This window comes from Taudactylus pleione, unplaced genomic scaffold, assembly GCF_031769625.1.
Source record: "Taudactylus pleione unplaced genomic scaffold, aTauple2 ptg000479l, whole genome shotgun sequence".
Lineage (NCBI taxonomy): Eukaryota > Metazoa > Chordata > Amphibia > Anura > Myobatrachidae > Taudactylus > Taudactylus pleione.
In genome coordinates this window covers 12,014,910-12,031,057 of record NW_028284881.1, presented here as the reverse complement: position 1 = coordinate 12,031,057, position 16,148 = coordinate 12,014,910, and the positions used below count along the sequence as shown (strand labels likewise).

Sequence of the window (16,148 nt, the reverse complement as noted above, 5' to 3'; positions counted from 1 at the left end):
ATATACATATGCTACAAAAATAAATGCATCTCTGTGTATGCTGCATTTGTATTGTTTAATTGCAACATTAAGTCGCTTTTATAGGTTCAGAATGCTCAGCTAACTTGATTGCCTACTTTATCAATGATCTATATACCGTCCACTTTAGCTTGACTACAAAACATTATAGTCAGTGGATATACTCTCTTTTTCAGTTTTCTGCACTGCAATCTATAGGAAACTATTCTATTTGAATATATTGCTCATTAGTTGTTTTAATAGGGGCTCAGAATGACTAGTAAGGATTATGTTTAAGCATACATATGCATTGCCACCTGGTGGATGATTTTGCCATTTGTAATTTTGGACAATTTTAGCATTATGCTACAGTACCTTTAAATTTGTAATACAATTTTTTTCTTAAGCATTATTTTATCACATAAATGAAGCTATCATATGTATGAATAGTTACTGATTAGCGGAGTTTTTTTTTAATAATTTCAAGGATATACTCTGCAAAGGAATTGATTTATATACACACATACATCAGAGGTTCCCAAATTCTACCATTACAGTCCATGTTTTAAGGATATCCATGCTTGAGTCCAGATAGTTATATCAAATTGACTGAATAGCTATGCTAAAAATGTGGACTGTAATGGCAGAGTTTGGGAACCTCTGACATACATAATTTGTAACACTATAAGATACAGTTGTGTAAAATGCCATGTGCTACAGACTCAGGGCCTGATTCTGAGTTTCATGCAAGTTCAAATGTGGCTGCATCTAGCGCTTTACAGGGGCTACATAAGCATCGCTGCAAACTTATGAGTGATTCAGTCTTTTCTCTACGATGGGATTCGGTCAATATACCACAGCAAAGGGGATGCCGGCGCGTAGAAAACCATGGCCGGAAACCTGACACCTGTCAGAATCCCGGCACCAGCATCCTGACTGCCGACATCCAAGGCAAGTAGCGGGGTTAGGGGGAGGGGTAAGGTTAAGGTTAGACACTGGGGGGGGGGGGGGGTTAGGTTTAGGGTGCGGTAAAAGGAGGGGGGGAGGTTAGGTTTAGGCACTAGGGTGGAGGGTTGCATTTAGGCAGCGGTGAGGGAGGGTAAGGATTAGGGGTAGGAGAAGGGTTAGGATACTTACTGACAGGTGTTGGTATCCTAAACCTGTCCGGATGCTGGCGCCGGGATCCCGAGTGCAGGCATCTCGTATCCAACCCCTCTGTGATGGGTGAATAAGCATTAGTGTGTGGCAACAATGCATATGCCTCTTAGAGAACCATTTTGTGCATGTGCCGATGTGGTGTGTGGCCATAGTAACAAGCTATTCTGAGTCTTGTATATTCAGACGGACCTCCTGCCTGCACCAAGTATTTGGTATGTATAGGTGCCAATGTCATGATGATGCTGACAACTGCTCTTGCGAACAGAGGAGTGGGGCTGTGTGCTCACATAGACTCGTACTCGTCAGAATACGGGCTGATTGACGCATTAGCATCCAGTTCGCAGCGTTCGCGCGGAAATGTGCTTGCATTATGTGTGACTCAATATCAGGCCCTGAGTTTGTATTAGTAGTCAGTTGTATACTTACCAAGTTTATGCTGAAAGCAGACTTTAGTGAGTAGAATAAGAATGAATGGAAGCCCCTTCTGTAACCATGAGACGATAGCTTTAAGTTCAGAAAGGGCTGGAGCCGGAGTGCCTGGTTCCTCATTGTTCTCCTCTCTATTGCACTCTGTAGTAGCTGTGTGCAGCAGTGATGATCGGGAATGTGATTGCTGAAACTGATGCTGCTGATGGTGTGCTGGAGGCTGTGGCTGCTGCCTGTGATGAGGATGATGGTGGTGATGATGAGCAAAAGTGTTACTGTCTGAGCGACCACCTGCTTCCTCTCTAAGTGGTGCAGGCATTTGTATAAACACATCGCCCCCTCCAGCTTTCGAGCCCAGAACTAAACCAGACTGCATTGTGATGGGACCAGGCTGGAGACCGGCTAAACTGGAGAACAGATGCTGGGAGGAAGGAGTTTCTTGTTTTAAACCAGTAAATACGCCATCATCGATACTCGTATCAGAACTCAGGTTTTGGCTTCGACTCCTAAGTAAATATAATTAGAGGAAAGGGTGCTTAGCTTAAAAGTTAATTGAAAGACATGTACACATTTAAACAAGTGGCTTTCATTAAATACATACATATTTCCCATGAGAATAGTGAGTATTACTCTAGAACAGGGGTGTCAAACTCGCGGCTCTCCAGCTGTTGTGGGACTACATATCCCAGCATGCCCTGCCAGTTTTAGTATGCCCTGAATGCAGAATGGTGGCAGTGCATGCTGGGATGTGTAGTTCCACTGCAGCTGGAGGGCTGCGAGTTTGACACCTCTGCTCTAGAAGATACAGTTGTGCCTGGCCTTATGTGGAGTAAGGGGTAAATTTACTAAAGTGAGAGTTTTTAGAAGTGAGTTTTAAAAGTGATGTTGCCCATAGCAACCAATCAGATTCTACTTAACATTTAACTAGCATCTTCTAGAAGATAATAGCTAGAATCTGATTGGTTGCTATGGGCAACATCACTTTTAAAACTCACTTCTAAAAACTCTCACTTTAGTAAATTTATCCCTAATAGTTTAATTCTCAGTGTAACAGACAATTATTATACGCAGAAAAAAGGAAAGAAAAAGATAACTTTTTGTTGGGGGCACAAACTTGTTCAAATCTATTATAAATAATCCTTTAATCAATTAACTGCCAAACAACCTTAGAATTTGGCTACAAATATGTCAGTTTAATAGCTTGTGCGGAGACAATTCCCCTTTTTTGAGAATTATTATATGCACCCTTGGGACTTTATAACACACCTACAACCCAAATTCAAACTCTGTTTTTGTGTTACCTTATCTGCAGCTATGAGACCAGGGTAAGCAAGTTTCAAACAGGTTATTGTGTTTTCTTATTGTTTTAATTGTGTGTATTTTAATTAAGAGAGACCTGACAATATACAAAAGATGCTCGGACTTCAACATGTAGTAAAGTAAACCTGCAATCAGCTTTTAATAACTATGAATTGGGCTTTATCATACCTGGATAGCCATAGAGCATACAATATAACCCTATAGAAAGGTACAAACAAATGCCTCCAACATGGACTTCTATTGCTCTATTTACTGTGGGCAGTAAACCCTTGTGTAGGTAATTTCAGGGGCAGAGTCAGAGAGCATAAGCTCTCATTGTGCAGAGGACATTTTCATAACATCTGAACCATACTTGCCTACCTACCGAGTCGGCTGGAAGCCTCCTGAAAATCGAATGTCGCTCCAACCCCCTCGTAGTAGAAGGAAAACACCTCCTTCCCCCAGTGCGGTTACAAGAGAAGCCCCCGCAGCAGGGTGGCCGATGAATCGCGTTATTTTGGCCCAGTCCCCCGCTTCACAATGCTGGTAATCTCGGCATTGTGTAGCGGGGCAAAATGACGTGATCGTGTGGCCACGCCCCTGCTCCACCCACAAATGCCGGGTAAGATGTCCGGCTTCGCCCCCATATGCCGGCCACAGCCCCCTGCTATGCTGATTTGGCTACTCCCTCCCGGAAGAGGCAGCCAGAATGTCAGCTAGCATAATCTGAACCCAAAGTACAAGATGTTAATATATGAGAAGTCATATCATACACATATGTAAGCTGGCCATACCCGATAGGTCAGGCCCGCACGCATTTGGCACCTATTTTAATGTACCCCTGATTTAACTACAGCATTTATTTTGTCCAAAAAAATATTACTTTATCATTTTTTCACTGTTAGAGTAAAATGCATATAACAGCCATTTGACACAATTTAAGAACCCCAAACCCTTGGATTGTGGCCACTAACACACTCTATACCATTACCCTACCTTAGTTTACCTTTTTTGGGGTACAGGCTGATTTCCACAATTTTACCTGTACTTATCGCCTGTCATCCATGCAAGAATTATCTTGCAAATTGGTTATCTCCGGTTTTGCAATAGGATAGCACTACGAACGGGAGCGCACGAATGTGATAAGCTGCAAATTCGGGCAAATGGTCAGAAAAATTTTCTCCGAAAACACTTATCGTTATCACGGCTAATTCGATACCCGCCCTAAGTCGCACATCACCAGGCACGCAGAGGAGCCGTTTGGCGAGGGAGGACACATCTGTATTCTCTTTGTTTACATTTCTCTTTGCCAAACTACAGGTCCCAGTTGTTCCTGGCGACAGGTCAAGCTGACACTTTTGGGTCTTCAAATGCCAGCTTGCCGCGGTATCCATGTTTGACAACCCGGCCATGCTGACTATTTTTTTCACTATTACCCCAATGGGATTTAATCTGCTAGTCCGAAAGACCATTTCTGGCCATTTTTTAGTAAATGGATAATTATCATTCGTGACCATACATTGAGTTATTATCATTCCAATTTGCTGTTCAGTTGGCAATTTGGAACGACAAATCGAAAGTTGAAACACTAGTTTATGGCCAGCTTTAGGTTTCCGCTGGAAGAACGTGAGATGCAAACTATTGTTTAACGTTATCAAATATCAAATGCAAAAATGGCAATCTGAAATTATTATTATTGCTCATTTATCTAGCTCCACCATTTTATACAGCGCCACACAGAGAATATTGGTCACTCACAGTCACTGCCCTACTGGAGAAACAGTATTCACACTAGAATACATTTTAGTCAGTAAATTGAGGGACCGCGAAATATATCAGAGATATGTGCTGCTGTCCCTCCTTGATACATTCGGGTGATACTTAATATTTCCAGGTATCAACCCCAAACGGGTGTTTTCAGGGGATATGTTGCAAACATTGAATGATAAATAAATCCCTTAATGAAATCTAAAATAATTTTTTTACAGCACAAACATTGAGGATACAAGTGTAGAAACCTGTCTTGATATGACCATTCACTTATAATAATATTTTTTTTGAGAGAGGAGTTTACTCACCTTAATATTTCATTAAATACTATAGGGACAGAATGATTCAATATTATCTGAAAAGCATATATTTTGGCACAATATAAGTACATGGTTTGTGGCTACATTGCCTTGGGTGGATACCAATGGATTTTCTGATATAATAATGTTTGCCATTATAATTACTGCACAGTAAAATCATGAACACGTGTACAAATGGGATACGGTCAATATCCCCGCAAAGGGGATGCTTAGAATACTGGCGCCGGAATCCCAACACCTGTCAGAATCCCGGCGCCGGCATCCCGAAGGTATGGAGGAGGGCTAGCGTTAGGCACTAAGGGGGCAAAGTTAGGTTTAAAGTTTAAGCACGGGGGAGTTAGGGGTAGGGTTAGGATACCTACCGCATGTGTCGGTATCCGAACCCTGTTGGAATGCAAGTGTCGGGATTTGACCGCCGGGATCCTGAGCGCCGGCATCCCGTACCCAAACCCATACAAATATACCAATTGTAAAGGCCTCCATTGCTGAGGTAGCTGGCAGCCTCATATATTCCAGCAGTTGACCATATTACATAATTCAATCAGGCTGATAAATACAAATACTGTTTCATCATGTTTATTCAATTTAACAGGTTTATTGAATTATTTCATTATTGTCAATTATAAAATGTCAGTTGATAAGAATAATACTTTTTAAATTATAACTGCAACAATAAACTGTTTAGCTTGAGGACCAGACTGATCATCAGCATCACTCATCAATACTTAATATACTCTCAACTGATTATTTGACTATGGAGAACTGGAGAACTGGATACTTGAATTCTGTTTACAATCACTTGCTGACATGTGTGCTATTTTTATATTTTCATGCACATTTTACCGATTTCTCTTCAAGGGTTGGGTACGCGATCCCGGTGGTCAGAACACATTGTATTACTTACTCCTTAGGTACATTGGAATGACAAATTTGATTTTGTGTGTGATAATATTTAGAGATGTGCGGGGTCGGTTTTACTAGTTTTTTTTCGCCAAAATTATCGCTAGGTTGGATTTAATTTATTGGCTATCCAAAACACGTGATAGCCGATAACCAATAAAATGCAGTTTTTGAGATCCGAGCAAAACCGAACATAATATTGGACCTTTCATCTGATTTCAATAACTTTTATTGCCAGTATTAAGTTTCACCATTGTTTACCTACTATTATTTGCATATTAATCATGTGAATGCAAACTATTTAAAATATATTTTGAAATTTTATCAATTAATACATGAAGAATATTTTAAAGAAACTACAGTGGCTTTTATTATAGGGGTTATGATATTGTTAAAGGATATGATAAGGGGAAAGTAGAGGAACTATTGAGGAAATGAAGGATATTCCACAAAAAGACCTTATAGAAAATAAAGATAAAACCAATGGGACCAGGAAACCGATTGTTTCCTTTATCACTACCTACAACAATACATACAAAACGATAAACACATTTTCAGAAAGCATTGGTATCTGCTCAACAAGACCCGTTTTAAGGAATATTATTCCATCTAAACCTACTGTATATTTACTTACAGGAGAGCTCCCAATATAAATAATAAATTGGTCAAAAGTGCAAGACCGGAAAAGCGAACAGGGAAAATAAAAACAAAGGGTTTCCACCGTTGTGGGTCATGTATTGTTTGCAGCACACACACAAAACAGCGAAATTTAACTCTAGAGCCAACAAAAGGATTTTAAAAATACAAGAGTTTATCAGGTGCAATAGCACAAACTGTATTTATATGATAGAGTGTTTCTGTGGCCTACAGTACATTGGCTAGACATCCAGAAAACTTAGAGAGGTGGGCCGAACACCTGTGAAATATAAAGAAAGGTGTAACCAATCATTTGCTATCTAAACACTTCTCAGAGAAACATCAGGGTTTGGTGAATGGAATTAAAAACATTATTGGCATCAAGAAAGTTGAAGGGAATTGGCGGACAAAAGGAGTGGAAATATTTTTAGCTAAAGCGGAAGTGAGGCTGATTTATGAAGCAAAAACACTTGAACGCTGATTTTGAACTTAAGTGGTTCCTGTAAATATGACATCATACAGGCTGATATTGTATTTTTGCACTTTCTTTCACTACCTCTCTATCTTTTTATCTTTATATATGGATTCATGATTTTATATATGTGTTATATGTATTTTATCTTCCTCTTTTTTAAATATTAAGAGTTATGGTAGACTTACCTTTGTTAACTCTATTTCTTCAAAATCCATAGGATCCACAGGGATACCATGGGGTGTGTGTGGTTGGAGTGATCCAGGCACCAAACAGTTAAGCTTTAGCTCCCAGGATGCCTTGGTCCTCCTCCACATATACCCTGCCCCCAGCCACAGGCAGACAGTTTTGTAAACAAGCCCAAGGCAGCAGCAGGAAAGAAGAGAAGAAAGAACATTACTCTTAAGAAACACTCTTCCAGAAGATGAAGGAATCAGTGATCAAGAGAGAAAAATACCCAATGAGGCCAGGTGCATTAGGGTGGTCGCCCTGTGGATCTTATGGACTTCGAAGAAATAAGTTAATAAAAGTTAAGTCTACCATAACTCTTAATTTCTTCTTCAGGGTCCACAGGGATACCATGGAGATGTCCCATAGCAGTTTCCCTAAGGGTGGGGACACTCCTGAACAAAAAGGAGAATCCGACGCCCAAAGGAAGCATCCTGAGAGGCAAAGGTATCAAAGGCGTAGAACCTGAGAAAGGTGTGGACGGAAGACCATGTGGCTGCCTTGCACAATTGTTCAGCAGAAGTGCCACGTCGAACCGCCCACGAGGGTCTTACAGACTGAGTAGAATGAGCTGTAACCCTGTTTGGAACAGGAAGATCAGCTTGCGTGTAGGCCTGTGAGATTGTCATGCAAAGCCATCGTGCCAGAGTCTGTTTGTTAGCTGGCCAGCCTCGCCTGTCTAAGCCATACAACACAAAAAGAGAATCTGATTTCCTCAAGGAATTTGTACGATCCACGTAGATCCGATGAGCACGAACCACATCCAAGGAAGCTTCACAGGCAGAAAGATCCGAGGACTGGAAGGCTGGAACTACAATCTCTTCATTCAAATGGAACCAGGATACCACTCTAGGGAGGTACCCAGCCCTGGTTCGGACAGCTCTGTCCCGATGAAAGATCAAGAAGGGGGAATGACAGGAGAGCGCTGCTAAATCAGATACCCTGCGGGCAGAGGAGATAGCGAGGCGAAAGAACGTCTTTGCTGTCAGCCACTTGAGGTCTCCTGAGTCTAGAGGTTCAAACGGAGGAGCCTGTAGAGCCCTGAGAACCAAGGACAAATCCCACGGATCCACCGGAGGGACAAAAGGAGGTTGAATGTGGAGGACACCCTGAAAGAATGTTCTGACATTAGGCAGGGGAGCAAACTTTCGCTGGATTGACAGAGCAGAAACCTGAACTCTAATGGAGGCCAGGCGGAGACCAAGGTCTAACCCAGTCTGGAGAAAACCAAGCACCCGGGAGACCCTAAAAACTGTAGGGTCATAGTCTCTGGGGGAGCACCATTGAAAGTAAGAGTGCCAAACTCTGTAATAGATGCAGGCTGAGGCAGGCTTACGAGCCCTGAGCATCGTCTGGACCACAGAATGAGAGAAACCTTAGGCTCTTAAGTGGCAAGACTCAAGAGCCACACAGTCAAAGAAAGATGAGGTAGGTCAGGGTGCAAGCAAGGACCCTGTGCTAGTAGATCCTGCTGTAGAGGAAGTAGAAACGGAGTGTCTATGGAGAGACTCATAGGTTGGTGAACCAATGTCGCCTGGGCCAGGCCGTGGCTATTAGCATCACCGTGCCACCTTCTTGTTTGAACTTTCGAAGAACCCTCGGGAGGAGGGAGATCGGAGGAAAGAGGTATGGGAGACCGAAGTCCCACCTCACTGCCAGAGCATCCACAAAGGCGGCTGAGGGGTCTTTGGTCCTAGACCCGTACCTGGGGACCTTGTGGTTGTGACTTGAGGCTATGAGGTCTACGTCTGGCAGACCCCATTTGTAAACCAGGAGTTGAAAGACATCTGGGTGTATGTCCTGACGGCTTAGAAGTCAGCTTCCCAGTTGTGGACTCCTTGAATGAACACTGCAGAGATTGTTAGGAGATGACCTTTGGCCCAGAATGTTTGCCACTTCCCACATGGCCCGACTTCGAGTGCCTCCCTGAAGGTTGAGGTATGCTACCGCAGTTGTGTTGTTGGTCTGGATCTGTACCAGCCTACCGTGGAGGAGAACCTGCATCTGAGTAAGTGCTCTGTACACTGCTGGAAGCTCCACAATGATTATGGGCAGGCGATTTTCCCGAGTTGTCCATAATCCCTGAAAGGAATGATGACCGACTACCGCGCCCCATCCGCAGAAGCTGGCCTCTGTTGTGAGATGTTCCAATCTGGAATCCAGAAGGGGCTACTAGATGGAACGTCTGTAGCAACCATGAGAGGGAAAGCCGAACCTCCGGAGAGAGGAGGATCGTTTGGGACCAGATCAGATGATACAGTCCATTCCACCGGGAGAGAATCAGTTGTTGCAGAGGCCAGGAGTGGAACTGGGCGTATTCCACCTTCTCGAAGGTGGACACCATGGACCCCAGGACCTGCATTGCCGAGTGAAGGGATACCCTTGGATTGTGGAGCAAGCTGCGCAGACGTAAGTGTAGTGTCAAAATCTTGTCTGCTGGCAGAAAGATCCTCTGTATTCGAGTATCTAGAGTGCCCCCAGATGTATCATTCGCTGTGTCGGAGATAGGGAGGACTTTTTCCAATTGATGATCCAGCCGTGTGTTTGCAGGCAGTCCAAGGTCAGCTGGAGATGACGTTGTAACACAACCAGTGAGTCTGCCAAGATTAAGATGTCGTCTAGGTATGGTAGAATTCTGACTCCCTGCCTTCTGAGGTGTGCCGCCATAACTGCCATTATTTTGGTAAAGTCCCGAGGGGCTGCTGACAGACCAAAGGGTAGTACCCGAAACTGGTAATGTTGCTGCAGAACAGCAAACCGTAGGAACATCCTGAATGTCCAGAGAAACCATGAAATCCCCAGGCTCCATTGCCAGGACAATTGATCGTAAAGTTCTCATATGGAACTTGGGCACTCTACTAAACCTGTTGAGGGATATGAGATACAGAATAGGCCGATGAGACTCATTTGGCTTCTGAATCAAAATGAGAGTGGAATAAAAACCTGTTCCTCTCTGAGCTGAAGGAATCGGTATTACTCACCCCTGAACGCAGCAGGGAGTGAATGGCCTCCTGGAGGGCCAGGGCCTTGATAGGGACTGATGGGGGGACCTGTACAAAAAAATTGTATGGGAGGATGCCTCAAGAAAGTGAGTGCGTAGCCCTGAGAGAGACATCTTCTCGGACCCCGGCGTCTGTTGTGGTTTGTCGAGAAGAGTCGGCATATTGAGGAAGTCAGCCTCCCACCCTGGGTTCCCCCAGGAGAAGGCCCGCACCATCAGGCAGAAGGTTTGTCATCAGGCTTGGAAGCTGGACGTCTGTGTCCGATCAAGGCTGCTTGACTCATGGCTTGGTGGTCTTGAGCGAACTAGATTGCCTGGGAAAAGACTGTCCTCTTGCCTTACCCTGGGGGCAAAAGTACCGATAAGAGGACACCCTAAGCTTAGAGGCAGCTGCTGATGGCAGAAAGGCAGATTTTGAGGCTGCCACAATCTTGTCCAATTCTGCGCTGAACAGCCTGTCTCCAGAGAAAGGTAAGGATTTGAGTGCCTTCTTGGATCCCATGTCACCTTCCAGGAATGTAGCCAAAGGACCTGGTGGCGACTAGTCACAGATGCCTTAGGGGCAAGGAGTCCAGTATCCAAAGTAGCTTCTCCCAAATAAGAGGCCACTTCCTAAATATGGGAGATATAGGCCAGTTGTTCCCTGGTAGCGTCTGATGGCTGGCTCTCTTCTAGTGCCCCTGCACATCCTTCGATAGCCTTAGTCACCCAGGCCGCAGCCATAGCTGGCCTAGTTATAGCGCCAGAAGTGAGTAGACTGACTTTAGACAAGTTTCTAGCTTTCTATCCGTGGCTTCCTTAAGAGAGGATGTAGATGGTAAAGGCAGCGTAGAGTTTCTGACTAAGCGTGCCACATGCAAATCAACAGTGGGAGGTACTTCCCATTTAGTACACTTAGTAGGGAGAGGGTAAAAAGACGCTAGTCTTTTTGGGACCTGGAACCGCTTGGCAAGAGTACCCCAAGCTTCCCCCGTGAGCTCAGTGAGGTGTTCTGATTAAGGGAATTTCGACATCTTCTGATGTTTAAACATGTTCTGATGTTTAGGTGAAGATTCACCATCCTCTATATTTAGGATTGATTTAACCGCCCTCACTAAAGCAGGATCATCCACTGATGATTGACGGTGCTTCTCACCCGAGTGTGACTCAGAGAGAGAACCTTGTGCATCATCTGCCTCCTCAGATGATGCATCAGAATCCGAAAGCTTGGTGGACTGAGAGGATGATACAGTCCGCCTATGTGCTTTGGTGGCTAATGGTCTTCCATCTCCTGTAACCTTTGCTGAGAGGCAGCAGACGTTTGAGCCATATTCTTATGGACATAAACATCTATCCAAGGAGAATGCATAGGGTGTACAGACAGTGTAGGATGTAACAGCTGTGGGTATCTTATGGTAGGAGGCATCATGGGAGTTGATAAACAATCCACTAGCTGCTTCATAACCTGGAATAATGAGGACACCCAGGGTGGCTCATATACCAGGGCCGGTAAAGTGGATTTTTGAGCAGATTTATAACAATTAGCACATAGACCCACCTGCAATGAAATCCTGAGAGGGCAAGCCTGTAAAACAGGATTTACATGTAACCAGCACAGCGGCCTCAGCCTCCTGTTTATCCTTGCCTTTGGAAGACATAAAAATAGCCAATAACTAGCACACAATAAGTGTCTAGTTAATAATGCAATGTGACACCTTTCACAAATAAAAGTGAATGTGAAGTACAAATGCCCCTACACACCTGGTAGTTGAGGGTTTGAGAAAAGAGCAGCATTAATAGATATAACTGACAGTCAGAAAGTTTAAGACAATATATCACACAACAGAGCAAGCACAAGTCACATACAATGCATATAAATATACTTAGAATGGGCACTAAATCAACTGCTCAAGTCTCCAAGGGCTGGTAGGATTTGTGCACTGTATAACCTGGCCCCAGGGAGAGGTGTACGGGGAGACAGGACCAGACACTCCTGAAGCTTCAGAAAAGCATTGATTAATGGCTACTGAGCATCTCATATAGGAGGAGGGTGAGTAGGAGGAGCAGCCCAGAAGCAAGAAAACTCTTGTGAGGGTTTGCGCTCTGGGCTGGGGGAGGGGCTGCTGTGGGAGAGCCTATCTCCCCATAGCCGCTTCAAACACCGAGAGCCGCTGGCCTCACCTGGTCCCAGACACCCGCTTTTAACTGCCCTGGTGGTCTAGTGGGGGAGCGGACACACCAGTCGCCCCATTACATCGCCTTCCGGTGGGTCTCCACCGCCGGAAGTTAGGACTGCCAACACGAGACTCCCCGCAAGCGGGGAATCACCTTACCTGATCTTCTCCGTTGCCTGGCTGTAGCCTGGGTCCCAAGTGGAGCGGCTAGCAAATCCCCGCAGGCGCCCGACAATGTCACCAGACCACTTACTGGTATTGCGGCAGCGGCACCCATTATGACGCCTTGCTGTTTGCTCAGATGACAGAAAAAAACTAAAACAACTAAAAAATTAAAAGCATAGGACTGCAAAAGCAGTCCCCGTTATAAAAGGTGCCTAGAATTTTTTTCTATCATTTTTATCTATCTATCTTGCATCCTCATTTTTTTTAATTGTTTACTTTTTTTCCACTATTTGGATGCTCCATGTGACAATTACCCACCCTCAATGATATCCAGTGTGCTATACGCACACAACCCCCTCTAACAACACCTCCGTGTTCCATCCGGCATCCATCATTATCCCCCTTCCCTATACCTTCCCACCCTGCATCAGAAGTGTTTAGCAGACAAGGAGCATTGTGACTCCATAATAACTCTGCAACTACTAAATAAAATACTCACCATTTGTACTCAGTTATCTCTATTCATTTATCTCATTACCACCTCACCATCTTTCAAGCGCAGGCACAATTATTGTTTTTACTTGAAACAAAATCTATTTCGTTGGAGGAACCAGGTTACTAGAAATTGAGTACGGATTTGCAGAGACTGCATGACTGAACTTTACAAGACCTCACAAAGGAGGAATATTTATCTACAGAAAAGTCACTGTATTGGGGGGCATCCACTAGACGATAAAGTTGAACGATTGAACGATAATGATAAAATCGTTCGATAATTGTTCAAACATCGTTTGAACATCGTTTGCAAATCGTGCAGTAATTGTTTCTAACGATGTACGATGCGAGCTCCCGCTGGTCGTTTGATCGTCTCCTCCATCGACTGAACATGCAGGTCAATTTCACATGATTGCTTACAAATCGTTTACACATCGTTCACGCTGAACGATCAAACGATGAACCACTATCTGCCCACTATAGCTGAAAGCTCTCAGTCACAGATACAAACAACATAGTTTATTGTTAGATCTTTTGCAAATCGTTTGCAAATCTTTTGCAAATCTTTTGCACATTGTTCAGAGTGGAAACTTCAAGGGAAAATCGTTAAGAGGTTGGACAGGGATAAAATCGTCTAGTGGATGCCCCCCATATGACTTTGAATTTCTATTTGACTGTGATTTTAACCATTACGGAACAAACATCCAATAAGTCTCTACCTAAAAAAGACAGCGTGAAACTATAATTTTTATTCAGGATTATGATATTTGCTCACGCACTTGAATATATCTCTTGGTCACAAGATTTCAAAAAGAGAACCAATTTCATTTTCTAAATGTAATATGCAGAGCTATATCTGGTGGCTAGTATAACATGCAGGGCATTACTTGATACCAAATTTAACAGACTACAGCACAGCATTCCTCCCCATACTACTTTCAGGCGCTGCCATTATAAGAACGGGCAGCAGCCAGGAGGATGTAAGAGGGAGAGGGAAATGTGCCAAATCTAATATACATCTGTACAGATCACCACCCTCTTCCCCTTTCCTTCTCCTATTTTCGGGTGCTCCTGTACTATGAGTATATGCACAGAGTGGTGACTACAGAAGCAAGCATTTCAGAAGGTATACAATGTGGCATATCCTTCCCGCTAATGTCACAGTACATATCAGAAGGTATTGGGAGTGAGATAGATGCAGTACAGGGGTGTATACAATGTGGCATATCCTGCCCGCTAGTGTCACGGCACATATCAGAAGGTACTGGGAGTGAGATAGATGCAGTACAGGGGTGTATACAATGTGGCATATCCTGCCCGCTAGTGTCACTACACATCAGAAGGTACTGGGAGTGAGAGAGATGCAGTACAGGGGTGTATACAATGTGGCATATGCTGCCCGCTAGTGTCACTGCACATATCAGAAGGTACTGGGAGTGAGAGAGATGCAGTACAGGGGTGTATACAATGTGGCATATCCTGCCCGCTAGTGTCACTGCACATATCAGAAGGCACTGAGAGTGAGAGAGATGCAGTACAGGGGTGTATACATTGTGGCATATCCTGCCCGCTAGTGTCACTGCACATATCAGAAGGTACTGGGAGTGAGAGAGATGCAGTACAGGGGTGTATACAATGTGGCATATCCTGCCCGCTAGTGTCACTGCACATATCAGAAGGTACTGGGAGTAAGAGACATAGTACAGGGGTGTATACAATGTGGCATATGCTGCCCGCTAGTGTCACTGTACATATCAGAAGGTACTGGGAGTGAGATAGATGCAGTACAGGGGTGTATACAATGTGGCATATCCTGCCCGCTAGTGTCATTGCACATATCAGAAGGTACTGGGAGTGAGATAGATGCAGTACAGGGGTGTATACAATGTGGCATATCCTGCCCGCTAGTGTCACTACACATCAGAAGGTACTGGGAGTGAGAGAGATGCAGTACAGGGGAGTATACAATGTGGCATATGCTGCCCGCTAGTGTCACTGCACATATCAGAAGGTACTGGGAGTGAGAGAGATGCAGTACAGGGGAGTATACAATGTGGCATATGCTGCCCGCTAGTGTCACTGCACATATCAGAAGGTACTGGGAGTGTGAGAGATGCAGTACAGGGGTGTATACAATGTGGCATATCCTGCCCGCTAGTGTCACTGCACATATCAGAAGGCACTGGGAGTGAGAGAGATGCAGTACAGGGGTGTATACATTGTGGCATATCCTGCCCGCTAGTGTCACTGCACATATCAGAAGGTACTGGGAGTGAGAGAGATGCAGTACAGGGGTGTATACAATGTGGCATATCCTGCCCGCTAGTGTCACTGCACATATCAGAAGGTACTGGGAGTAAGAGACATAGTACAGGGGTGTATACAATGTGGCATATGCTGCCCGCTAGTGTCACTGCACATATCAGAAGGTACTGGGAGTGAGAGCGATGCAGTACAGGGGTGTATAAAATGTGGCATATCCTGCCCGCTAGTGTCACGGCACATATCAGAAGGTACTGGGAGTGAGAGAGATGCTGTACAGGGGTGTATACAATGTGGCATATCCTGCCCGCTAGTGTCACTACACATATCAGAAGGTACAGGGAGTGAGAGAGACGCAGTACAGGGGTGTATACAATGTGGCATATCCTGCCCGCTAGTGTCACTACACATATCAGAAGGTACTGGGAGTGAGAGAGATGCAGTACAGGGGTGTATACAATGTGGCATATCCTACCCGCTAGTGTCACGGCACATATGAGAAGGTACTGGGAGTGAGAGAGATGCAGTACAGGGGTGTATACAATGTGGCATATCCTGCCCGCTAGTGTCACTGCACATATCAGAAGGTACTGGGAGAAAGAGACATAGTACAGGGGTGTATACAATGTGGCATATGCTGCCCGCTAGTGTCACTGCACATATCAGAAGATACTGGGAGTGAGATAGATGCAGTACAGGGGTGTATACAATGTGGCATATCCTGCCCGCTAGTGTCACTGCACATATCAGAAGGTACTGGGAGTGAGATAGATGCAGTACAGGGGTGTATACAATGTGGCATATCCTGCCCGCTAGTGTCACTACACATCAGAAGGTACTGGGAGTGAGAGAGATGCAGTACAGGG

General features: G+C 44.5%; 1 protein-coding gene across 1 annotated transcript in view; it reads right to left on the bottom strand.

Annotated features, from left to right (window-relative positions):
* The window catches only part of RNFT2 (ring finger protein, transmembrane 2), a 229,184-nt gene that overhangs the window by 40,380 nt on the left and 172,656 nt on the right, over nucleotides 1-16,148 (bottom strand). Inside the window, exon 3 of the mRNA XM_088449237.1 lies at nucleotides 1,582-2,087. Within this exon, the coding sequence (XP_088305363.1) occupies nucleotides 1,582-2,087 (506 nt within the window). The remainder of the gene's footprint in view (nucleotides 1-1,581; nucleotides 2,088-16,148) is intronic.